Raw genomic sequence first — 25,490 nt, 5'->3', positions numbered from 1 at the left:
CCTGAAGAAGATGTATAACTTGGAGTCTGTATTCTTCTAGAGTCAAGGAAAAGTCTCTCTCCCTCTTCTCCATCCAGAACCACTCTCTCTTCATACAGCCCATCTTCTCCCTCAGGGCAGCCAGCCTATTTTACCAGCTCATAAAAGTGGCAGCTCTCAATGGCTCAAACGTATTAATCAGACTGGTGTGAGGAGCTACCAGTTTTCAGAGAAGCAAAGGTGATTTAAGACCTGCCCCTCTTGCAGCCCAAGCTCAGTGACTGCTGGGGGGGTCACAGGCGCTGATAACCGCTTTGAGGAGGAAAGGCTTCCAGCATGCTCTAGGAGAGAAATAGACATTAATTCAGGATCACATTCAAATTTCATGGGTGCCTCCTAGAAATTTCCTCCTGGCAGGGCATATAAGCAGAGCAGATGATGGAAATTGAAAAAATGCTGCTTTTTCTTTTCATCTTTTTTAAAAGGGGGGTTGAGAATTCAAAGCAAAAATAAAATCAAATAAAATCAATTGTGTTTTTTTCCCCTGCAACTTCTGGAGTGCAGAGCTGCATTCATTAGTATTCTGTAGCTAAATGCTTGCTGCCACTTCTTCTTCCCCAGCAACAGCTTTCTTGAAGAATATTAATATTTCAGAATTTGTAAGTTCCCCTTACTAGCTCTAATCACAGGAATACAAAATCCTCCCCTGCTTTTGGCCCCAAAATGCTGTGTAATGTTGCCACACAGTGTTTCACAAATATCACTGCCTTCACCACGATGAAGATGAGATCTCTTCTATCTCCAATGTAACACAGCACAGAAGAATTAATGAACGAGTATTTGTTACACATTCAGAGGGTTGTGTCTGAAAATTGCCAGAGGTACAATTTACAAAAGATACTTATAAAACAGTTGTAAAGTGGCTTTTCTTGGTTCTAAATACCTTGTCCTTTTCCCTTCCCCATGTGTGGGACCTGTAACCTCTTTTTTAACATCTAAGGGGGAACGAGGGTGATGAGGAAACGCAGTCCCCCTCACCCCCTGTTTGTTCAGATCAGTCCTGGGGTTGGTTCTGTAGAGAAGGGCGTTTGGTTAAACACAGACTGGGCTGAGCAAACAGGTTGAAAATTCCCTTGGACTTTCTGACTCCCAGCACTGTCAGCCTGCCTCCAGCCCAGCTTAGTTGATCAGTAAGCAGCCTTTGCTTGCCAGGCTGCTTTGGCCAGATACCTGCTCAGGGTTTGTGTCTGCTCCAAGAGGAGGATAACCAGGAGGAGGATGACGGGCCTTCAGGTAAGAGGTTGGGTGCCTGGAATGCACCAGTGCTGGCTGTAAACACCCTTTCTCTGCTTACACTAATTTGCTGGGGCTCTGTTTCATTTTATTGTGCCCCTCTTTTGTGTGCCAAGGTGTGTTTTTAAAACTTTCTTTGGATGAAGTGTTTTGCTGTGTTTCATCTATAAATAAGCATTTCTCTCCCTCTTCACCTCCTTTGGAAATCATTCCTGGTCAGGACCTCTTCATGGTGGGAGTTGGTCTTTTCCCACCCTCAGCATGCACCCCTCCTCCCATCCTGGCTGCCAGGGGGTGTTTCCCCCTCAGCCTATGAAATCTGGCTGGCAACATCCCAGATGTTGCAACCCTGGCCACCATCTTCCCCGGCAGCCCCGGAGAGTGGCTCCATTCAGGGCTGGTTCTCAGGACTCCTCGCAGGGCACCCTGGAGCAGCAAGGCTGTGGCCATGCCCTCCTCTCCAATCCCCAGCAGGGCAGCTGGCAGGAGCTTTCCCTGCACCTTTTGCCAGAGTATGGGGGAGCATTGAGAAAATGGTTTGATAGGGTGGGTTTGTGGCTCAAGCGTAGGAACACGAGACTTGCAACCATGAATCTCATCAGCACCTCACCACTGTCGTGGGGGGCCAGCTGCCCCAGGGCCACTGGAGTGCATGAGCTGCTGCAGCACGCAGGAGTGGCAAGGCCTTACCCCAGGACATGGTGAGTCTCAAGTACTTGTGTGGGATCATCATATTTCTCCCTGGACTTTCAGGATGTTATTGTTACTAAGCCTATTCCTAGTCCTGGAGATACATGTGTGTGCTTCTTCACCACCTTCTGTAATGCTCATTATTTTACACAGTGCTCTTACAGGTCTCATTCACCTCTGAGGAGTCTTGTCCTCAAACAGTAAGATTTCACTGTGCTTCTTCCCTGCCTATCCATGACACTTCCTAGCTCTCACTATCCTCTTTCAGCAGCAGGGCAGCCTTGTCCCTGTAACATTCCAGATCAGGATCCACCTGGTTCATGGCATGGCCATGACTGCATCTGCCATGTCCGTCTTTGACTCACTCCTAGCAGCCCCTAACGCCTTGTTGACCATTGTGGCTGTGGCTGCAGGCTGATCATGGGTCTGCCTGGAGCTGCTCATGGGAACAGGCTGCTCTGCCAGCAGCTCCTCTCTGGGATGTCACATGTGTCCCTACCCCGTCAGCACCTCACCTGCTTCACCTTGTCTTGGCACCTCTCCTCCAAAACTGTTTGTTTACCCTTCCTCTCCATTCCCCTGGCATCCATCCCTCTCTTCTGCTGTCTGCAGAGTGTCATGTCCCTAGTCATGACCTCCTAGAGCTGAGCAGGTCCTTTCAGGAAAGGTCTGGCCCTGGACCATCTCCAGCACTTGTGGAGCACAGGGATGTTGAAATGTCAGGGGAGGTAGCAGCTTCTTCTGGGGATATTGGCCCTGCAGCACCAGGGCAGGGAGCTCTGGTTTGTGTGCTTTGGCTTCAGCCTTCAAGGAGGCTGTGGAGCCCCACACAGAGGGTGAGAGACCTGCTCTGCTCGTTGCCCCAAATATTCATGTCAGTGTTTCTGCATTTGTGTTAAACACTTTAGGGCTGACTGGACTGAGCTGATAAAAAGTGCCATGCTTCTTGTTAAGAGAAGAATGTTGTTTCCCCATGTCCTGCAGCAGGAGCTGATAGAGAAATATATTATGCAGTGTTTGAAGAAGGGTCTTAATTATTTTGCAGAGTATGTGTTCAGACTTCAAATGTGTTTTTCCCATGCCTGCTGTCTAATCTGGAGAACAAAAGGTTATGGTTTATAGGTCAGAGCACGACACCCATTGCGAGCACTCTGCTTTGCATCCCAGTTATTCCAATCAATGGGCTATGCTGAATTTTTTATGCTGTGCTGGGCTTTTATCTCTCTGATTTTATCGAAAAATTACAAAACAAAAACCAAAGTGGAGTCAGATGACTACCTAAGGTCCTGAAGGCATAAAAATCTACAGGATCTTGAGCAAAATAACAACAGTAGATAAAAGCAGGACTGAAAACAAAGAGCCACAGAGACTATTTTGTGTAACAGAGAAACCAGCTGCTCAATTACAATAGTGCTCATTAACCTACCCAACCTGGAGATTTCTATAACTTATCTAGGAACTGTAGAGGCCAGGCAGAGACCTAGGGGGAAGTGCTCTTGGGCTCAAATCATGTTGCCACTTCACAGAGAAGGGTTGGGTTCCATTTTCACTGATTTTTCAGCCCAGGAAGGATGCTCTGCTGCTGGGCAGGCAGAAAGTGGCCATTTCCCTTGGCTTGGGGGCACCTTGTGCAACAGAAACTGGGAAGTGGGAGGTGGGTTTGGAGGGTTGGAAGGGAGAAAGGCCATGATGTGCCTGGCGCTTTCACTGCTGCTCCCACCCAACATGTATCAGCAGGGTACCTGCATGGCGCCCCAGAGCCCTGGAGCATGATGATTCCAAGGCATGCAGGGAGCACATGTGGCACAGCTTTTTGGGAGCTCAGATAATGTTTGACACCAACCCTCTATGGGCATGTAGAGGAGAGAAGCCTCTCTGAGGTATGCCATAGGGAAAGAGAAACATAAACAGGGAATAAGAAAAGCCACATCCAATCTCTAGGCAAAAGTCTTGGAGCCACACTCAGGGTGATAAATCACCAGCAAGGCGTCTCCCCTCCAGTGGCTGCAGTCCTGCCAATGTCTTTTTTTCAGCCCCCAATGCAGTTACCTGAGAATTCTTTTTTTTTTTCCCTTGGCAAGAAAGAATTCATTTGACCAAACAATGATGCAGCAGCTTCTGCTGCCACTCTCAAGGCAGCGGGACAGTGCCACCTTCTGCAGCCCCTGGTGCAGCTGGGGAAGGCAGCAGCTCAGTAGGAAGGTGCCCCCTGCATTGCTGTGCTCGGGCAAGGTGCGCTGCAGCACCTGCGCGGGCACAGAGCAGCTGCTGCCACAAGCTGCTTGCTGCTGAGCTGGTTTTCTTTCTTTCCTCTGGCCCAGCAAGCAGAGCAAAGGGACTTTTGGGGATGGGGATGGGCAGTTCAGATGTGCAAGTCTCCAGCTTTTTAGCCTGAAGGAAAAGAGGTGGATTTGTGACAGCAAAATCTCTGTGCTTCCTCTCCCCCTCAGCCCAGCAGCGTGGCACGGGGCTGCCGGGGAGTGCACGATGCTTGCCGGGCACACAGACCCTCCGAAGAACCACCGGCTCTCCCAGCTCTCCATCAGCATTCAGCAGAGCCTGTCGAACCTTGCTGGCTGTGCCTCCAGAAAATCAGCTTGTTCCCTCTTCGTCCTCTTTCCCCTTTCCTCCCCTTTTCACAGGGCTGCCCGAAGGCAAATGCTCGGACAGCCTTTATGTCACCGATAAAGGAGGATGCAGCGTGGAAATCTCAGTTAATTCTGGAACTGCTGCAGTCCCATCAGATATTGCTGCATTTCCGTTTAAAAGAAGGGAGAGGGAAGAAAAACGGGGGGAATGGGGGGGAATGTTCCAATACAATACATTTGCCAAGGCTGCTTAGGTGGCCTACTGCTTTGCATATCAATATGCTTCTTGCAGAACCCAGCGGAGAGCAGCTCCTAGATATGTATATTCATTTACAAGACGAGAGAAATATCCTCCCTGAACCTAGGGAAACCAGGATATTTTCAGGTTCAGTCTGAGCAGGGCTTCCAGCCAGCCTGGGCCCCCTGGGAATGGTCTTCTCTTACAAATTACTAAAAAGAGCCTGAGGAAAACACATGATTTCTCAGGAGGTTTCAGGCTTGCTCTCTGAGTGTCTGCTACACTGAGAAAATTATAAGGGGGCTGCAAATTACTCAAGGTTGAGCACCCCTGGGGGGAATAATCCAGGTGCTGTGATACTATATATAAAATAAACCAGGTATAAGGGCTTCATCTGTCCATTTTACTCTCAGACCTGTGCCTCCCGGGGGGTCATACCGTGCTGAGCATGGTCCCTGTGCCTGCCAGGGCTGCTCAGTGCTGGTCACAGCCAGGATGTGTGACAGTCAAGCCTTAGGGCTCCTGGGCTTTGCCATCCTGGCACCGCTGTCTGAAGGCTGATGAGCAACCCTGCTACTCTTGCAGTTGTTAGAGGGCAGCATTAATATTTAACTACCTCCCCAGGCCATGGGGCTGAACCGCCAGTCGCTGCCAAAAAACACCTCTGCGTTCACACAGAGTTCAGCAGAGCTGCTCTGTGGCTTCCTGTAGCATCTGAAGGGATTGTATTTACATTTCTGACAGTGCAAAGCTAAGGTCTCTGTTATTCCTGCTTCTGTTGTGTGTCTCAGGCTTGCTGCGGGGCTCTTCCCAGTGCTGCAAAGCTGGGATCTGCATCCACTCTACCCTGTGGCTTTTAGCCATGCTCAGACCATGACAGCTGTAGGCAGGGCAGGTATGGAAGGATGTGTAGGTCTGTTCTATCTGTGGGTCTCTTGGGAATTCACTGCTCTAGAGATCCAGACAATCACCCACTAAATGGGTTAATTCTTGCTTACTACCGTGGTGGACAGTTCATGCCTAACAGGACAATGCTTATTTAGGGAAGATCAGTGATGCAGTTTAACTTAGCTGTGTTTCCCTTCATCCCTCATCCCATCTACATCCTGACCTTTTCTTGGAGCATGGGGATTTATCACAAGGCATGCCAACCAAATGATTCCCAGTTTTATTCCCTAAGAATCTGAGGACCCAGTGAACAAATTTGCAAGGCAGTCTGGAGATTTTGGAACTCCCCTGACTGAAGCAAAGTCAGACTGAATGTGAATGGTGCTAGCACACATCCATAATGTTGGTGCACAGTTCTTCCTATCCATCACCCTGTTGTCCTTGAGTCTGACAGTATATGTGATATTTGGGTTCTTTCTCAAGTACCTTGATGGAGCAGAATGCAGTCAAAATAGACATGCAGTCTTGGGAGAGCATTACCTGTCTGTGCTTCCCAGCCCACCACACGGATAGTTAATGAAGCAAACCCAGGAGCTGTGAAAATGGTCGGTGGCAACATGCAAGCAGATCATTTGAAAAAGTCTTAATGCATACAAAGAGCCTGGAAAAATGCATGGGAAAATGATGGGTGGGTTGTTTGGAGAGGTTTTGATTGTGTTTTCAAAACAGTGATGAGCTGTGTGGTTTATTTTACAGTACATGTCAGGATTTGGAAATGAACATGCTTCTGAGGATCCACGCTGTCCAGGAGCTTTACCAGAGGGACAGGTACTGAGGTTTTTTTACATGCTTTATCAAAATGCACTCTTGAGTGAATATCTAATCCTTTGGCTTCTTTTAATCTTAACATGTTTCCTTTCTCTCTGCCACCATGAAAATCTCTGTGAGTCTTCTTTATACAAGACTGGAATAATAAGATGCTGGCAGAATTCAGAACTAAAGATTTCCATTCATACTTTCTATTTTTAAGTCATTTGTGAACTTCCAAGTTTCACTTTGGGTGTTAAGACCTGTCTAAATTACCTCTGTTCAGCAACAGGGGTTTTTTTCCTAAAGGAGTCTGCAATACAAGTGGCTCAGCCACACTGAAAAGGAAGCCACCAGCTCTGGATTAAACCAGAGCAGAAGTCTGAAGATTGGCAGAGAGATATGCTTATGCAGGAGAGGCAGATTTCACAACTTCTGTAGGAATGGGGTTCAATGAAGCTGACATACAAGTCTTTGGCAAGGGAGAAGCTTCTTTGTAGGGAGGGGACATGAGTACCTGTAGTAATAAACTGACAGATTCATTCTTAAAAATAACTTCAGAACATTTTTGATGGAAATAAATTACATGGGGTCATTCTGTTTTAAGGAAAGGAATTGCAACCAATATGGCACCAATCTCTTGGTGCCCAAAGGCAAGAATGAGACCCTGAAGAATTAAACCTCTCTCACCTCCTTTTGTGCCGGTCTCCTTTACACCAGCACACATTCTGAGGCTGCCTGTGGCTTCCCTTGGATGTCCTGTAATCTTTGGACTTGGATGGCAACAGGCTTAGAGAGTTTGGGTGGTTCAACCTGGAGAAGAGAAGGCTCTTGGGAGATTTTATAGCACCTTCCAGTACCTAAATGGGGCTACAAGAGATCTGCAGGGGGACTTTTCACAAGGGCATGGAGTGGATAGGACAAGGGAGAATGGCTTTTATCCAAAAGAAGGCAGGCTTAGATTAGATATTAGGAAGAAATTCTTTGCTATGAGAATGGTGCAACACTGGCACAGATTGCCCAGAGAGGCTGTGGATAGCCCATCCCTGGAAATGTTCTAGATCAGGTTGGATGGGGCTTTAAACAACCTGGTCAAGTGGGAAGTGACCCTGTCCATGGCAGGTTGCTTTAGGGTCCCTTCCAGTCCAAACCATTCTAGGATTCTGTGACTTGGTACTAAGCTAATTACATCCCTTGGTGTTCCTCTTCCCCATCTATGCAGAGAGGCCAGTAGAATTAGGGTGAAATGGAGACTTTTTCAACTTCTGCTTTTCCTGAGTTTCCTGGATTTCCCCAGTTCGGATATTTTCCATGTTGTGTGCCAGTAAGGACACTAACACACAACACAGGGCCATGTTAAATACAAATGTCCCCTAGTGTCGGAATCTGTGGGTATTGGTGATTCCGAGATTGTAGAGAGTCTCTGTCTTTCTGCCCCGTTGCTAAAGAAGAAGCCATAGTTCGTCTGTGCTGTTTTCAAGGTTGTTTATTTTTGCTTATCTATAACATGTTCTGCTGCCCTGCCGCAGGTCTGTCCTGCAGGGCAGCGTGTGGGGCTCTGCCCTCAGTGGGATGGTACAAACATTATATACCAGAAACTACGTGTGCTGTATTTACAATAATGTGCCAATATCTGTCACCTACGTTGAACAGTGTGTTCCCAGCCTAAACCAATAGAAAAATGCCAACACTACAGTGAAACATGGAGGGCATGAAGAAGGAGGAAAAGGACAAGACACACCCAATTCCTCCATCTTGCCCCCTCTGAACCCCTAATCTAGAAATCTAAAATTTTACTTTTGCACCCGTGTCACACTTAATTATTACTCATATCAAACACTCAGAGCTTGTAATTCATCCTGTAAGATTGAAAACTCCTCTCCATGGACAGAGATCACAGACAGTGTCTCTGGGGGCTCTGTCCAGGGGGGTTCCTGACCCCCTGCCAGGGTCCCAGACCTGCCAGGGCAGCCAGAGGGAAGCCTTGGATTCCCACACCCTAGGTGTGCATGGCAGCCCACAGTGTGCTCACAAGAAAGACAAACTGCTGTGCTGGCTCAGGCTTGTAGTTTGGCTGGGGCACTGGCTTGTTACTGAGGCTGGCTAGAAAAAAGGTAAGAGGCACTTAAAACTGGAAGATCAATAATAGTGGCTGCTGGTCTAAAAAGGCAGTGGAATGTGGTGCATGTGCTCATTGAGGATTTCCACAGCAGCACCACTTTCCAGAGCAGACTCATCCAGCTCCTGGCTGACGTGCTCTCATCTGGACAGAGTGTGGACCCTGTATCAAAAGAGTTAATAGAAAAATCTGAAAACAAGTTAGACAAAAAAGATTTTCAGTCCTAGGAGTGGATCCTTTCTCCAATGCAGTATTTATAAGACTGGCATCTGCAGTAGCGCTGGCTAAGATAAAAATTCCAAGGGTTATTGATCCCCCTGCTTCACTGCACACCCGTACTGACAAGATGGAGCTGGAGGGCTGGAAGCTACATGCACTTCAGAGAGCTTTAGCTCTCCCCTCTGCACACCTCTCAGGGCAGGGTTTGATACTGTATGGATGGCTGGTCTGCTCAGCAGCAGGATACAGGATGCTATAGCAGACCTTGCAGGGAGGGAGATGGGATAGCAAATGCTGTATGACTGTCCCACTGGTGTGTTTCCTGCAATTCTCAGATGCCTTTGCTGCTTGCTGATCTCAAGCAAATCGATGGTGGCCTACTTAGATCAAAATGCTTATTTTCTGTTCTCTGAAAAGGAGAAATCCTCATAAGGGTTGCTAAAGTCTGTGCTAGTTGTTCCACAGCTCTGCAAAGGGGGAAATGCCCCTTTTATACTACAAAGGAGGACTCACTGTGCAGAAACTCTGCAAGAAAGCAAAGGCTGCTACACAGGTCACTGATGCTTTTGGGCAGCAAGCAGCGCTGTCAGAAGGAAGCGGTATGACACCAAAATGCCTGCTCTGGGCACCGGTTCCATAGGCAGGGGGCAGGAGAAGGGAGAATTCAGTGCATTCAGCTTCTGTGTCTTCTGTGCCTTCTGGAAAGGCAGCTAGACATGATGCTCTGGTGTAACCCCTCTGAACACTTGGTCTGAGAAAACTTTGTGCTCAATACTGGTGTGCTTTTCAGTCTGTGTTCACTGGGAATTATTTCCTTTTCCCTACTACACCTGTTTCTGACCCTGTGCAGCACTGCCCCTTGCAGCTATTGCTGCCTCAGTGGCTGTGCTGACTCCTTAGGGCACTTTGTGGCATGTGGGGATGGGGTTTGGGCTCTGGCTGGTGCCTCAGGGGAGCAAGAACACACAAGCATTGGAGCTGAAGCCCAGCCTCAGGAGAGCACAGCACCCTACAGCATCGGGGTGCTGGGTGCCCAGCTCAGTGCTCTGCTGGAGGGCTTCAGAGCCAAGTTCATGGCACTGCCTCTGACTCCTTTTTCCTTCTCCTCCCATGCAGAACAACCCCCAGGTGTGCCCGTACGGCCTCTATGCGGAGCAGCTCTCGGGCTCTGCCTTCACCTGCCCCCGGCCCACCAACAAGCGAAGGTACCGTGAGCCCGGGCAGTGGGGGGGTGGTGGCACTTGGGGGGAGCAGTGGCGAGGCTGCCTCAGTGCCACCAGTGCTTTCTGCAAGCCTAGAAAGGTAAAAAACCTCTGCTGTGCGCTGGGAAAGGGACAAGGACAGAAGACCACGGGAGGGGGACAGAAAAGTCTTTGGTGGTGCAAGTGGGTTAAAAAAATGCTGAGAAAGGAGTGATTGGGGCGGGAAGGAAAGTGGTTTTCTGAGCAAGATGAGGAAGGAGGGGGAAGTTCCCAGGGACCACAGAGTCCTGAATGGCTTATGTGTGCTGTGGGAAACAACCTTGGGGTTTCAGCCCTGATGCTTCTATGGAAAGATCACCCCTGGCACTGGCACTGGTAAGCAATTAATGATACACAGTGTCAAAGCCAAGCCTTTCAGAAAGATTCTTTCCTCCTAAGGGATGTTCCTGCACACTGGTTGGGGCCAGTGAGCTGCTAGCTCAGTCTGTTCCCATTTTGGGGCTGCCCAGAGCCTCAGAAAAATGCCAGGCACCCAGCATGATCTTTCACACCTCAGCAGTGCTAGAAACAGCTTGTTCCAGCCAGCAGCAAGCTTCCCAGATCTCTGTCCTGGTTGTCATGCTCCAGCCATAACCAGATTGCAGAAGATGGGTTTCTCTTTTTGCTTCTCCCACTGTGGCTCTTCTGTCCCTTTTGCTGCTTGTTCAAATGAAAGGCAAATGCATCATCTGAGATGTCTCTGCTCTCCAGGCTGGTGCCAGCTCTCAGTGTGTGTGGGAAAGGGATGAATCATTGTTTGCTGCACGAAGTTGTCCTTGATGGAATTTTTCAAGCTCTCAAGGGAGAGCTCCTTTCCTCCCCTCTCCCACTTGCAGACTGCAACTACCACTGTTAACACATCAAAAGCACTGGCTGCCCTGCCTAGCTCAGGCTTTTCTGATCACCTCTGCTCTCTCACCTGACTGAAAGCCCAGCTTCGGGCTTGGCTGCAGCATGCAGGTGTGTGGATGCTGGAGTGGCAGTGCTGGCAGGGCCCGCAGCCACTGCAGGCAGCAAGGAAGGAGAGCGATGGTCCCAGGCAGTGATGGAGGCATGGGGGACCTCCTACAGCAGCAGAAAGCGCCACATAAAACTCTGGGCTTTGCTGCATGGGCATGGCCAACCAAGCATAGGATGCTACTTTTTGTAATCCATCTGAATCCAGATACAGGCTGTCTCCAGAGAGCTCCTCTGTTCTTTCCATTGGACACTGCTCATCCCTGTCTCGTCTGAGCTGCTTTATAGCTGTGTTTAAACAAGCTTCTTTTTCCAGCTCTGGGATTGCTGCACTTCAGCAACAGAAAAAGCTGTATCTTTATTTTTTCATGTGCATATGTGTGAATGTAGACATAAGTAATTACACATAAATGCACATACAGACATTTACCTATATAAAGCAGGACATATTTGTATTTAGAGCCCATAATAAAAGCCATCTCTCTGGAAACCTCTGGCTGTGAGCTGTTGTTTGCTATGTAATTTTAATATTAATATTATTAATTTGATCTTTAATAAACCTTTTGTTCCAGTTGCCATCCATGTAAATGTTATTCTAGGAACTCAGTCAGCCAGCAGCTACCCAGAGGGTTTAACCTCCTCCCCAGGCTAATCCAGGTGTTTTCCTTGTTTGTAGCTGGCTGTATCGAATCCTACCTTCAGTCTGCCACAAACCCTTCAAACCTCTCGAAGAGGGCCACTTGACACACGACTGGGATGAAATTCAACCTGACCCCAACCAGGTAACCATGCTGGAAGGAGCCCTGGTCCTGCCACAACATATAAAAATGTCAAATGTCAAACTAATCAGAGGTGCAAAGGCACTGAGTTGCAAGAGGTCTGAGGGGAGCCATGGGTTCCTGGGGGTCTGACCAATTCAAAAGCAGGGTATTGCCTGCCACCTGTACATTGTTCCTCACCACAGTCACCCAAGGAAGGACACCCTCGATGCTTGTTGCTTCCCATCTTGACAGATCCTTGTGCTGCTTCCCAGCATGGCTACAGTGCCACAGAATGAGATCTGTGCTGCCTGGCATCTCCCCTGGGGGCTCCTGCTGGCCACCTTTTAATCTGCTCTCTCTTCTCCTTCAGTGTCCCCTATCAAATTCTCATGCTCCAGCTCAGCCAGCAGAGCAGCTGCATGTCCCTGCCATCCATCCTCTCCTCCCCTGCGCTTTTGGAGAGGCTGCTGGCTGCCAGCCCATTTCTCTGCAGCCCTCATGGGAAATCTCACTTCATTCTGGAGAGTCACACAGAGAGATGGCATTTGTCTTCCTCTGTTACAACCTTGCCATTGTCTTTAATCATGATTTCTTCCCTGCCAGCCCCAGAACATTTGGTTTCGCTAATCTGTTGCCATTCTCCTCTCAACATCATCTCATGGTCATTGGTTTTCACTTCTCTCAGGTTTTGCCCTTTGATGCATCATGATTAGCTAATTTCCAGCCTCCCGGCAGCCTCGCCATTTATCTAAATAATTTCCCAGATCTGCTAGAATATGTTTTCCAGCCATTGGCCAAGGAGCAGTGACAGGCTCATATTTACATGCCTTTGGTGCTCCTTCCCAAGAAGCTCCAATGACTTCTGTTATCACCTCATCCATCCTTGATGTCTTTTTTTACCCTACATCTACCTTTATGATTATTTATGATTACAGTAATTCCAAGATGCCCAGCTCGAAAGCATTTGAAACCATTTATGTGTAGTACTTTTTTTCTGTCTAAGGAAACAGCAGCAAAGCTCCTGCCCACTCCATCTCTTGCCACTTTCAATGGCAACCACCAAACCCAGAAGAGTTATTTCCTGGCAGCAAGTGGGAGCCACCTTCCTGCATTCCTTCTTATCCTCTCTGAAGCAGAGCCAGAGACAAAGTTCAGTTTGCTGGACAACACCTACTCTTCCCTGCAATGCTTTGTGCTTCACCCAAGTACTTAAGGAGCTTCTGCAATCCTCATCCATCTAAAAAGATGGCCATATGGAGGTGCCTTATGCAAAGTCAATGGGGAAAATGACACTTTAAAATTACCCAAGGACAATGGCAGGATTATAAAAGATGACAAAACTGAAAAGGAGTCAAACGTGATGAAAAAATATGGGGTGGCATCTGAGCAAAAAATGCTGAAACAGAAGAAAGCTCTCCAGACTGGAACAGAGATGACAAAGGGAAGCTGTGATTGAGAGGCAGGGAAAAAACAAATACCAACAACAAATGTCACAGTAAACAAACAAACAAAACCCAACCAACCAACCAACCAAAAAAAGCTCCAGACAAACAGAAACTATCAAATGTCTTGTGAGAGGATTCAGGTGGTTTCAAATCCAACAAATATTTTGGACTCCTCTGGCACCTTCTGCCTGAGGACCTTGATAGGCTCTGCAAGAAGTAATTAGTGCCACTCATGGCTCCTGCTCATGCAGGTAGAGCTATTTCTGCTTTGGATGTGGGGAAAATGAGGTGGAGCAAACAAAAATGTCATGTTTGGGTCACAGAAGGACTGAATCATTTAGCGTGGAGCACAGGACCATAATAATTGGACTGTGTAATGCTGGCTTACCTGAATTTCTTTGCTCTCAAAAGTGTTGTTATTAACAGAGACAGACTTAAAATAGGATTTTTTTGACCTTGGCACTACACAGGCCTGCCAATTACTTTACAAAATGATGATTAAAAATTTTTAAAGCCCCCCCAAATAATTTTTTTTAATTACCACCATCTGTGTTCTGATCATTGGCACATCTTTCTTGTTTTTTGTTTGCTGCAATCTAGCTGCGATGGAAACCTTTTGAGATTCCAAAAGCCCCTCAGAAAAAGATGGACTTTGTGAGCGTAAGTTGGGGAACCAGGGCATCTGGGCATCCTCCATCTCTGTTTCCCCTTAGGGGGTGGGAGGGCACACAAGATGCTCACAACTGGGGTAGTATTGGCAGTTTTGAAACCACTGGTCTTGTAGAGCATCTCTGAGAGGGGAGAGGATTGCAGTTTTCAAGCATCTGACAGTGGGCTTGATTTTCTTCATTGACTTTCAAGGAACTCTTAAAGAAAATAAAAGCCCCAACCCTCAGTTTTCCCCAGACCATTGGCTGGAAAACACTAGTTTACATGGATTTTAAGAAACCCATATTATACTAAAGAGAATCCAACACATTTGACAAATATATTGTCAAAAGGCCACACAGAGAATGGCTGGTAGCAGTGTTGGAAGTGAGAGAGGAAGTGAGACCCAGCAGAAGGGTGGGGTGAGGGGAGGAAAGAGGGCTGCCCTTGCTCTCCTGCCTTCTGCTCACCCCTGGTGCTTTGGGTTTGCCTGTAGGGACTGCACACCTTGTGTGGTGCCGGTGAGCCCAGAGGACGCAACGGCATCGCTGTCCATATTTTTGTCTGCAACAGCTCCATGATTGACAGGTCAGTGCTTGCTGTGCTGGTGGCTCAGACTGCTCTGCCACCAACTTCAGTCCAGCTCCCAGTGTCCCTCTGTGTCCTGTGTCCCTTTTTTGCACAGGCAAATGTGTTCTCCATGTCCACAGCGGATTGTGCTCTGTGGTCAAACACCAGAGGAGTGGGTGAGGAACTGCCAAGAGAAGTAGGCAGCTGAACATGGGAGATGTGTTGAATTTAGGTCCTCTAGCTGCTCCTCAGAATTCAACACACAACGTGCAGCAGGCATTGCTGCTCCCTGCAGCGGCTCAGGAGGGAAAATCAGCCCCACTCCCCAGCTTACAATAGCTGATGTACCCATGAGTACAAAGGCAGGGACCTGGCAGAGATCAGAGAAACATCCTGCTTCCAGCCTGGGCCATTTACTTAAGAGCTGGACTTGATGATCCTTGTGGGTCCCTTCCAAGTCAGAGTATTCTGTGAATTTGTGAAACTCTGCCATGTCAGTCTCCCAGCTCAAAACTCCCCAGGGTGGCTGTGGTGTGCACAAATGTATGGGGCTCATAGCACCTTAACCTTACTGATTCCCTTTTTCTTTAGATGCCTTTATAATTCGGATGGTGACTTCCTGATCGGTGAGTTGATGCTTTGGCTTCTTTTGTCCTCCAGGTGGTTCTGCCTGGGCTACCACCTGCCTGCCTCTTTGTCCTTCCAGAACCTGGGGCTCTACAGCCAAGATTTGGAGGAGAGGGTTGGCTTCACCCCCATGCAATGCAGATTTGGTGGTCTGGCACCAGCTCGGCCGTTGGGAGAGTTGCGCTGCTCCTGTGCCAGACCTCAACTTTTTGAGCAGTGACCCAGCTTCCTCACCATGGTGCTCAGGGATCATTTCCTAGTGCTCCCCAGATTGGTATTAGACACACCACAGGCAGAGGTTTTCTGGAAATCATAAACCTCAGGATTTCAGAACAGCTTACAGTTAGATGCCTTTGTTGCTTTAGCCCAGTATTATTTGGCACAGCAGCTTAGCTGCCATGCTGTGCCAGCCTCAGGCAACCAGACTGCCACAGTGAGTGTGGAGGTTGACACATAAAGTCCACACATGCTGAAAAATATTCTGAGTGGTATCAGAAGGCAGATATTTGCTTGTATCTTTCTTGAGTAAGGAATAGGGATGCCTTCAGGACACGAACAGGAACATTTGTTCCATCAAATAGCTATTAAATTGTTTTCACTCACCTCCCTCACTACTGTGAAGTAAAAGTGCCAGAGCAGGTTTTGTAAATCTGCTAGTTTTTCAGGTAAAAATGTGAGCTCTCCTGTGCCAGAAGAGTCATGGAAAACAATGCAGATGTTGGTAGAGTATTGCTTCTACTGTCAGGAAGCAGTTATTCCCAGACATCTCACACTGCTACAGTCATGACAAAGATGGGTACATGCACTGTTTCGTACGAAGATTGTGAGACAGAGAGGTATGGACCCAAATGTATCAAATCCTATTTATTTGGGCTGTAGTGCAAACCTTACACCAAGGGGCCATGAAGTTTTGGCTCATACAAGTATACCTTCTGTGTCATGGGGATGATGGAGCTGGTCAGGAAGCTTCACTCCAGTGCACGTGTCTCTGCTGCAAGAATCTGCATGGGAGCCTAGACTCACTGTGTATCTGTACCAAAAAGGGCCCACTGCTCTTTCTTGGAGCCTGGGTGCTCTGACAGGGAGAGAGAACATGGTAATCACCACACTTCAGCTCCTCTGCCTGCATTTTGTTTCCACAGTGCCCCAGCAAGGAAAACTGCTCATCACAACTGAGTTTGGGAAGATGCTAGTGGAGCCCAATGAAATCTGTGTCATCCAGGTAAGGGCTGAATGCACCTTGCCTGTGGCTCAGAGCCTGATGTTGGAGCAAGCCAACTCCTGCACTCAGCTGCTAATGGTTTGTCAGTGAAATCCTGGGAGGATCCTAGTATCTTTCTTTATTTTCCAGCAAGGAATGCGTTTCAGTGTGGAGGTGTTTGGAGAGACCAGAGGTTACATCCTGGAGGTGTATGGGGCACACTTCGAGCTGCCTGACCTGGGACCCATTGGTAATGATTTCCTGTTACACCTACAGTGAATTTTATAGGGACAGGCACGAATTGCAAGCCCAAATCCATCACATCCTCCCATGCACATGCTCCTTCACAAAGTTGCTTTCCATTCCAGCACTGTTATTCCCCAGAAGAGCAAGCATCTGCCCAAAAAAAGGTGACAGACTAGCTGTCCAGAGATTCCCCTGGCACTGAAGGGACCATTTATCTCCCATCCTCTTTTCTATTATTTTCTTCCCAGTTCTGGTCAGCATGTCTCCATCTGCTGGCTCTGAAACTGTTCCTACCAAAAGAAACCCAAAAGGCCCCCACCACTGATACCTCATACTAACAGATATGGCATAAACTGGAGTGATAGGAGAGAATTTTCCTAAAAGGTAAAAGGAAGGGCAGATTTAAGAGGCAACTGAAAATTAGATATTCCTGAAGGCACAGTTTAGATTTAATCAAGTAGTTTTCCCCCTGCTTCTGTTAACAGAGGAACCTTAGAGCTCTAGAGTGCTTTAGTGTCAGAAATGGCTTCCTGGAGAAGAAACCAATAAAATGGGCAGCACAGGACTTGGATCAGCAACGCATTCACATCTCCACGTGGTGCTGCTGGGGAGGATCTGCTTTCACTGAGTGCAGGTCTAGCTCTCATAAATCACTGATCCCCTGTGCCAGATGCCTCCTGTTCTGTGCAGAGTCACAGATCATGAAGGCACAGCTTCTTGCTGCCATGACAAAGATATTGCAAGGGGACACAGCATCTGAAGGCCTGCTGCCCACATTGTGATTATCCACTCAGCTTTCTGGCACTGCTCAGCTCAGGTTATGTCACCTTCCTCATACTTTGGGTACTTGCCTCCAAATTTATCTTGCTGAGAAAGAAACTTCCTGGTTCTTCTACTAAGATTGTCCCAGGGAGGGGAAGTGAAACTCCTCTTGTAACAGCTCAAATAACTATGAAACCAGAGCCAACAGGTCTCCACTTTCAGACTGGTGTTTTGGGGTTGGTTATTTCGTTTTAGGTTGGATTGGGGTTTTTTTCCCCACTAGATTTTTTTAGCTGTCAGCATGATCTAGAGGACTGGCCATGCTTCAAGCAAATTAACTGGTATTGACAAACTTGGTGTGGCACATCTGCATTCGGGGGCATTTGTATCTCATGGCCATGGTGAAAGTGAAGCTGGTCCTTCTTTCAGTGGAGAACCAACCCAATCTGCAGCATCCAGTGGAACCCCACTAGAGCATCTCTTTTGTATGACATGCTGGGCACATAATTTTCCACATGGAGCCTACAGTGATTTTTCAACAGCTTGCCTTTTAGCCAGCTGCAGCTTTCTGCCATCCCCCACTTATTATACCCTGTGCCTGCTCCACTTGATTATTGATATGGTTGTCCAGCCTATTTGTAATAAGTTTTCCCATTAGCTAGTTTTCCAGACACAGTTACACTTTCTTTGGGATTTTGGTCTAGGTTTTTTCTGGGTTTTTTTTGTCTCCAGAAGGCAGGAATCTATTGTAAGGCTTACTTTCTGGAGAAAAGAAAAAGACTGCACTTGCCTGTAAGCCTTTTCAGGAGGTGGTAATTATAAGAGCTCCTCTTCTCACCATCTACTCGCCTTCCCCTCAGAGACCAAGATCCTTTGTATTTCAGTCTTACTTTATTTTAACTTCACTTTTCACTTGAAAAAAATGACAGCTGGAGAAAAGCAGTGACTGTTAAACCTTAGCAGCAGGTAGTAATGTCTGCATTTTTATCCAAGAAATTCAAAACCACTTTGTAACAATAATACTAACGAGGAGAAGAATGCACCAGCACTTATATGGTGCTTTGCACTTTGAAAATACACTCTTCACATTAAGCAACCCCTCAGTATGCCCCTAGTCTGTAGGTATCACTATTTTATTGCTATCTTTGTTAGCATTCAGAAATGTATTTGGCCCCCTTGTGACATGCCTCGTAACTTCTGCAAGGCTAAGCATCCTGTCAGCAGGATGTCCAGGAACAGAGCAATTCATCCTCCATTTTTTCACTTAATTCCTGGTTGTTACATGCCTTTAATTGAGGATGACGTACTAATCTTGTTCAGAAGGCAACTGGTGGGACCTCTCTTAGTCACAAAGGGAGCATGGACTTGAATGCTAGGATGAATTACAATCAACTACTCATAGGAGCACGAGAAGTACATGACTATTTCAGATTTCATGGTTGGCCAAGAAGCAGTTAGGTCACTCATAACACAGAAGGGCACTCACAAAACCAGGAAATTGCACCAGCCTCTCCTGCTAGGGAAATTGCACTTCCCTAGCAGATTGCCCAAAGAGCTTTGTCACCTCTCCTTCTTTCCCAGGAGCCAATGGCCTGGCCAACCCACGTGACTTCTTGGTGCCCGTGGCGTGGTACGAGGACCGCCAAGTGCCAGGGGGCTACACAGTGATCAGCAAGTACCAGGGCAAGTTGTTTGCAGCCCAGCAGGTGAGGATGCCCTGGGAGAACAGGTAACACTGAAGTGCAGTGACTGCCAGTGCATGGCCTGGGACATGCAGCTTGGTAGCATGGATGTCATCTCACAAAGTCCTGCTCACTTATGTGGAGCAGAACTGAGCCCTTGTCTTCTTGGGTCATTCATTTTCCCAGCTGAGGATCCTCAATCTGGGACAAAAATGTTTGTGAAGACTTGGTTATCCAAAAACTCAACAGTGGTCTTTGTTGGAAGGCTGTATGTGGTAATCCTCTGTCTCTTTGCTTTGCTAGGATTACTCCCCCTACAATGTTGTAGCTTGGCATGGGAACTACACGCCATACAAGTACCACCTGGAAAAATTCATGGTCATTAATGCTGTTGCTTTTGACCATGCGGTAAGTTCTGGAACTGGGCAAGGCAAAGCAAAATTTTGTGGCTACCATAAGATCCAAACCCACTCTGATCTCCAGGGGCTCTGCACCTCTTAAAAAATATGTTGTGCTCTAAGCAACAGTGTGAAATTTTTTCTGTGGGTCCAAAGCAAAATTTCATAGGAGAAGACATCCTTTTTTTGTGGTACTAAAACATAACTGGAGGTTGATCAGCTTCTTAAACAGCTCTGTGCAGCTTAGCATAGAATTTCTGTGCCATGGAGGAGGAATGAATACTGATGCCAACATCCACTGTGCAACTCAGCAAAAACACCGTTGCTTCAAATTCTTGCCTTGATTTATTTCTTGCTATTGGACAGACTCCTTCCTCTGGTTCCTCCGAGTCCAGCACTGAAATTAATTTTGAAGAGCTGGCAGCTTTTATTGTAATAATTTCTAGATTTTATGGAAAATAACTAAGGCCAAAACTAATGTAAGCAATTCATCTAAAAAGGAAACCAGTCCAGTGGGAGAGATGCCCACAGCAATGCAAGTGGGTGTGCAAGGGAGACTGGAGCGTTTCTAGTGAGAAAACCAACAAAAAGTATTGTTTAAAACTCCAGAAAAATCTGCCAGGAGAAGGACAGGTTTGGGATCAAAGCCCAGGAAATAATTTTACTGGACTAGAGATTTCAACAAGCCACAGTTTCTCTGCAATTTCTCCTCCATTTGTAAACTAACAGGGCCATGAGGCTAAATGCCTCTAGCAGGATGTTCCTGTCCTTTGTAACTGGCTAAGGAAAAGGTGCGGTTTTGTGGTAGGAGTGTTGGAGACTGCTCCTGGCATTGCAGTACCTCATCCTGCAGTGTTGTCCACCCTCCTCATCTATGCTGCTAGCTACAAGGGCCAGGATGGAAAGGATTGTCAAAGCTGCTCAAAGGAAGAACCATCCAGACCCATTTCTTGTCCTCCCTGTACAGCATGGAATTGAGTGCTGTCCCCCAGGGTCCCAAATCTCATCCACACTATCAGGTGTGGGTGACAAAAGTGTTTAGGCAAGGGAGAGGCTGTATCAGTCAGCTTTACCACCCAGGTGACCCGAGCAGACAGCTCTGAGCCCTGCTCCATCTCATGCTTTTTTGCTTTGCTTTTTTCCAGGATCCCTCCATCTTCACTGTCCTGACAGCCAAGACGACTCGTGCTGGAGTGGCACTCGCTGACTTTGTCATATTCCCCCCACGGTGGGGGGTAGCTAACAATACCTTCCGCCCACCGTACTACCACCGTACGTCTGCGTTCCCTGGCTGTGCTTGAGTCCAGGGCTGCAGGAAAGAAACAAGTTCCATTTATTTGAGAGCATGTGCAGGGAAGCAGCAGTCTGGTTTGTTGTCCTTGGCTCAGTCAGTCAGCTTCTTGGAGTCAGTCAGTTCTCCCTGGAAAATGGACAAATCCAAAGATGTTCCTATTTAAAGCATCTCATGAAAACTTAGAGGTGATGGGCCATTGCTTCTGCATAGATGGATGTGTCTGTACTCGAGGGTCTCACACAGAGCCTGGGTGCATATTGAACTTGGCATTGTACAGATGAGTCAGATATTGTCCTGTCACCCAGCCATGAATCACTTAATATCTCATTAGAGTACATAGATAAAGAACAGGAGAAAGGGAAATATCATATTACAAGCAGTGAGAAGCACGGAGGGGTGTAGACCTGGCACTTGTATAGTGAGATCAGAGTAACAGCAAAGGAAGGAATTGGCTTTCCACAGCCCTTCTTCACCACCTGCACAGTGATGGAGCTACTGCTCACATTTAAGACGCCAGTGATGAGGAATTGGCTTCTCAGGCAGAGAGTTGGTTGATATTTTTTGGATTTGGTTGCCATTTGCAGACCTGGTTTCTTTTCAGCAGTTTTTTGGCTTTGAATTGGCAAAGCGTGGCAATGTGTTGCATTGAATGGATGTTAGAAATCCAGTTCCCGACATGGGAGTGCCCTTCCAGGGAGAGAATGAGACACCCTGCTCTGTGAGATTGAGAGGGAAAGCTTGGCCATCCTGCACCCCTTACATCAACAGCTAACAGGCTCCATCCCAGGAGGTATCAAGTGACCCCACTGTGGTCACTTTGAAGCGCTGAGAGGATTTCTGCACACTTACTAACCACAGTTTAACAGCCAGTTCCTTCTGCTGCTTAAATTATTTCCAAGCACAAGCTTGGAGGCCAGCAGAATTAGTGGCACTTGCAAACATACCAGGCAGCTCTGCAGTCATTTGAGTAAATCCCACAGGCAAAGTCCTGCCTTGTCATTCTGCTTTCATTTGCAATAATGAGGGTGACAGTAAAACACATCCCCTGATTTGCTGGGATAGTGCCAAGACACTTTTTCTAGACCCTAGGAGGTGAGACACGCTGCTGGTTAACTACAATGAAGTTGCTGCTCATCAGCAGAGCTGTGCTAATTTTACAGGGATGCATTGTGAGCCATAACAAATATGAAGTTGTTCAACCTTGCTTCTTCTGTGCTAAAAGACAGAAAGAGCCCTCCTTCTCTTGTCCATGTTGTGATGATCTAAGAGCACCCTCTGAGGACAGCTGTGGCTACCACAGCTACTCACTTGACCACAGCACCTCAGCCATAAGCTTGAGCATTAAATTCATGATGAGTAGGTTGGTTGTCTGCTCTACCCCAGCCATGGAGGGGAAGAGCTTGAGTGAGTAAGGTAGACAATGTGATAGTCAATTATCAAGACACTGCACACGTTAATTCCTTCTGAAATTAGTGCTGTGATGAGAATGTTGTTGCATTAAGAGAGGTATAGCAGGACTGAGCAACTCTGGGGTAGAAGTACCATATTGATTTCAGCAAGTTCAGTTCTGTTGCACTCCCTTCTCTCCAAGTATTCCACCAGAGGCTTATTTTGCTTGCCAGAAATCCTTTGTTGCCTCCTCTCCTCAGGCACAGTGGAAAGCCTGTGTTCAGAGAATTTTGATGCACTCAAGAGTTATGGTTTTCATATTTCATTAACTTTGCTCCAAGTATAGCAATGGTGTTTCAAAAATGTTCCTCTTATACACCATAACAATTTCACATACTAAAGGGGTTGTACAGCTTGTAAATACTGACTTCTCCCGGCTGCATTTACATCCTTACAGGCTGTGAATTACTCCTAAGTACTTTTGAACATAGACTGAAAATATCTGATATACTTTTTATACCATGGGCATATATTACTTCTGTCTGAGAGAGTGCTTATGTGATTCTCATGATGGTGGGTCCTTAATACCTACTGGCCACTGAGAGATTTTAAGTTCACAACACCCTGCTTGTAGATGACACTATTTAACTAACAGGGAAGGGAGGCACACCTGAGTTGTTTGGGTTCACATATGAAATTTGCAAGCGAAAAAGAGACTGAACCCTTCTCATCTCCTAAGTTCCAGGCCGATTTCCTACTTACCTGCCCAGTCTTCCTAAGAGATATTAAAATTCCTGTTGCAGACAAATTGGCTATCTAGCTCTCAGGATCTGTACTGCAGTTTAAATGCACAAAGTGCAGTACATGAGCTGGTTCAATGAAAATCTTGTAACTATCCAGTCCTACATGAGACATTGACAACTTGGAATGAAAATTAATGAATGTTTGCATACATATATAGGCCAACCCTGCTTTGAGCTAAATTAGTTTTGCTGTTAAACATCTCAGACCCTGGATTGTACTTAACAAAGACTGAACTAGTGGTTAAAAAGGGCTATATATAAAACAGTTAGGGAAGCATGCCCTGGTTTTGCAAAAACTAAGTGCTGAGCAGACAGTTGCCATATTGTTTAGTTACATTAGGTGTAGGAAAGCTGAAAGCTTGGATAACAGGTGTTAAAGTACTTTCCTTACAGGGAGCATAACTCAGTAAGTACTGAATGATTAGGTATAACTATCCTTGCCTAAGTTAGTGATATGTTACTCTAGTGGTTTCAGAGGGTCTACTGAAAGGTATTCTTCCTCAGGGAAGGGCAGAATTTGGCTCCTTGCCTTTGGACATACAGTGGCTGTAGAAAAATAGGCAGATAATGCATGAATTAAAAGCATAAGGTAGTGACGTGCCTGACTGCACCAGAGGTGGTAGAAAAGTATCAAAATAATTTCCTGCTTATAACCTGGGACAGCAGAGCAAGCTCTCTCATGAGCATGTTGATCAGATATATTGTGTCTGTAACACAGGGATGATTATACAGAAATTCCTTTCCAATGCTTCACAATCCCTAATCCAAGTCTGTAAAATCAGGTTACACCATGCAGTCCATAAGCAGGTGTATTACTAACACAGCTTGAGATGGTAGGAGAAGCACAGGTCTACCAATGTCATTTAGGGATGGATGGAACTCCCTTCATTAAGGTGATTTCTAATGCACGTCCTTCATCAGGGAGCTCTGTTTCTGAATCCAGGTAGTAAAATCCTGTACAACTTTATAAGCATTGCCTGTAGGATCCCTGATGTCCTCTAGCATCATACCCTGTCTAGAAACTTCCACTCCACCCTCTGCTTGGCCCAGCTTAGCTCACAACCTGTCTGTGATCCCTCCCAACCACCCTTTTCTGCAGCCTCTTCTCTGCCTCCTGCAGGGAACTGTATGAGCGAGTTCATGGGGCTCATCAAAGGCCACTATGAAGCAAAGGAGGAAGGTTTCCAGCCGGGAGGCGGCAGCTTGCACAGCATGATGACCCCTCACGGGCCAGATGCTGACTGCTTCGAGAAGGCAAGCAAAGCCAAGCTGGAGCCAGAGCGGGTTGCAGACGGGACCATGGTAAGGAGCCAAGGGAGCTTGTAGGAGTTGGAGTAGATCATGGCATAGTGCCCACTTTTAAACTAAAGCCTAGTACTGTTGCTTCTTGCTGGCAAGTTGGAAAAGTACTTGGACACATCTGCTGCAGCATTCAGCTCCCTTACCAATGAGCGCTGCTCAGCTCCCAGGAGTTCCCCTGGAGACATCCAATGCCAATGCAGCTTTGATCATCTGCCCACGTAAACTGCTGCCTGAGCAGGAAGCTGGGAATTTCATTTTTGTCTAAGTCTATAGGCAAAGAAGCAAATGCCCTGACTGGCCTCCTGTCTCAATTCCCTAAAATCTAATGATGATCCTCAACAGACCTTGAGCCAGAGCTTTTGGAACAACCTGGCTTTCCCGGGCAGGCAGGGAGTCCAAAGTCACTCCTGAGACTGGACTAATTCCAGCATTGCATTGCCAGATCTGAAGAGCATTCTCCACAAGTTGGTCAGGCTGAAGAAAGAGCCTGGAAATAATGGACCATATATACAAATCCTGATTGTGGTAGAGCAGACACCTTGCCTGGATTTAAATTTTTATCCTAACCTACCTTTCCTCTTCCCAACAGGCCTTCATGTTTGAATCATCCCTCAGCCTTGCTGTCACAAAATGGGGCCTCCAGACCTCAAATCGCCTAGATAAAAACTACTACAAGTGCTGGGAACCTCTGAAAAGCCATTTCAACCCTAAATGCAAGTAAAGGGAAGTGCATTCTGCATGCAACATGAGTGAAGGCAGGGAAATCCAGCATACCTATGCGTGATGACACAGTCAACTCGGGCAGTGCAGAATGCTCCAGCACAGAACGGCACTTCCACCAGCCACCGAGCCATGAAAACAATCATCCCTAAGTGAAATGGGAAATGCAGTAAAACCCATCATTATTCTTAACTTTCAAGTATCCAATTAAAGCTTTCCTGGTGATATGTTGAAGCTGAAATACTTGTGTGGCTCTCACCACATGGAGCTGGTGTGAAAGCTGCACCTTGTGCGGACATGAGGTGCCAGCTAGCTCCCGTTCACAGGGCCTCCTGAAAATACAACCCAGTTATGTCTTTCCCAGGGAGAAGCTAGGGACTGACAAAGCAGTGTTTGCTGTCTGTATGGGAGGAGCTTTATAAACAGAGCTGAAGGCTCTATCAGGCCTAAGCCCACTATCAGAGCAAGCCACTTCAACCTGCTCATCCATGGAGGGCTGCCAAGGAAAGACTTGGTTGTCAGAAAAGTAGACCATGCTCTGGCATCCTGCAGCATTGACCTGTTTGTCAGCGCTTGACAAATTCTCTCCCTAGTTCTGTGCTAATCTGTAGCATAGCAAATGT

The 25,490-nt window shown here is 47.0% G+C and overlaps 1 protein-coding gene across 2 annotated transcripts; it reads left to right on the top strand.

The window, feature by feature from the left end:
• Nucleotides 1-1,117: 1,117 nt before the first annotated feature.
• On the top strand, nt 1,118-25,108 carry HGD (homogentisate 1,2-dioxygenase). 2 transcript variants are annotated; one of them, XM_002187843.7, is made up of 14 exons: nt 1,118-1,272; nt 6,433-6,504; nt 9,938-10,026; nt 11,696-11,801; nt 13,826-13,885; nt 14,370-14,461; nt 15,035-15,069; nt 16,213-16,292; nt 16,422-16,521; nt 18,861-18,985; nt 19,265-19,369; nt 20,505-20,631; nt 23,966-24,147; nt 24,737-25,108. In XM_002187843.7, exons 1-14 carry the CDS (start codon nt 1,258-1,260, stop codon nt 24,866-24,868), a joined length of 1,320 nt encoding a protein of 439 aa, XP_002187879.3. In that variant the 5' UTR covers nt 1,118-1,257; the 3' UTR covers nt 24,869-25,108. The 2 variants fall into 2 exon arrangements, with proteins under 2 accessions (XP_002187879.3, XP_072781655.1); XM_072925554.1 differs by lacking the exon at nt 1,118-1,272 and adding an exon at nt 1,702-1,973.
• The last annotated feature ends 382 nt before the right edge of the window (nt 25,109-25,490 follow it).

Source organism: Taeniopygia guttata, chromosome 1 (assembly GCF_048771995.1).
Source record: "Taeniopygia guttata chromosome 1, bTaeGut7.mat, whole genome shotgun sequence".
Lineage (NCBI taxonomy): Eukaryota > Metazoa > Chordata > Aves > Passeriformes > Estrildidae > Taeniopygia > Taeniopygia guttata.
This window is presented reverse-complemented; position numbering and strand designations above follow the sequence as displayed.

Coding starts and splice junctions, on each gene's coding strand:
- HGD (XM_002187843.7), top strand. Junction 10,027..11,695: donor CGGCCCACCAACAAGCGAAG/GTACCGTGAGCC, acceptor CCTTGTTTGTAG/CTGGCTGTATCGAATCCTAC. Junction 14,462..15,034: donor AACAGCTCCATGATTGACAG/GTCAGTGCTTGC, acceptor CTTTTTCTTTAG/ATGCCTTTATAATTCGGATG.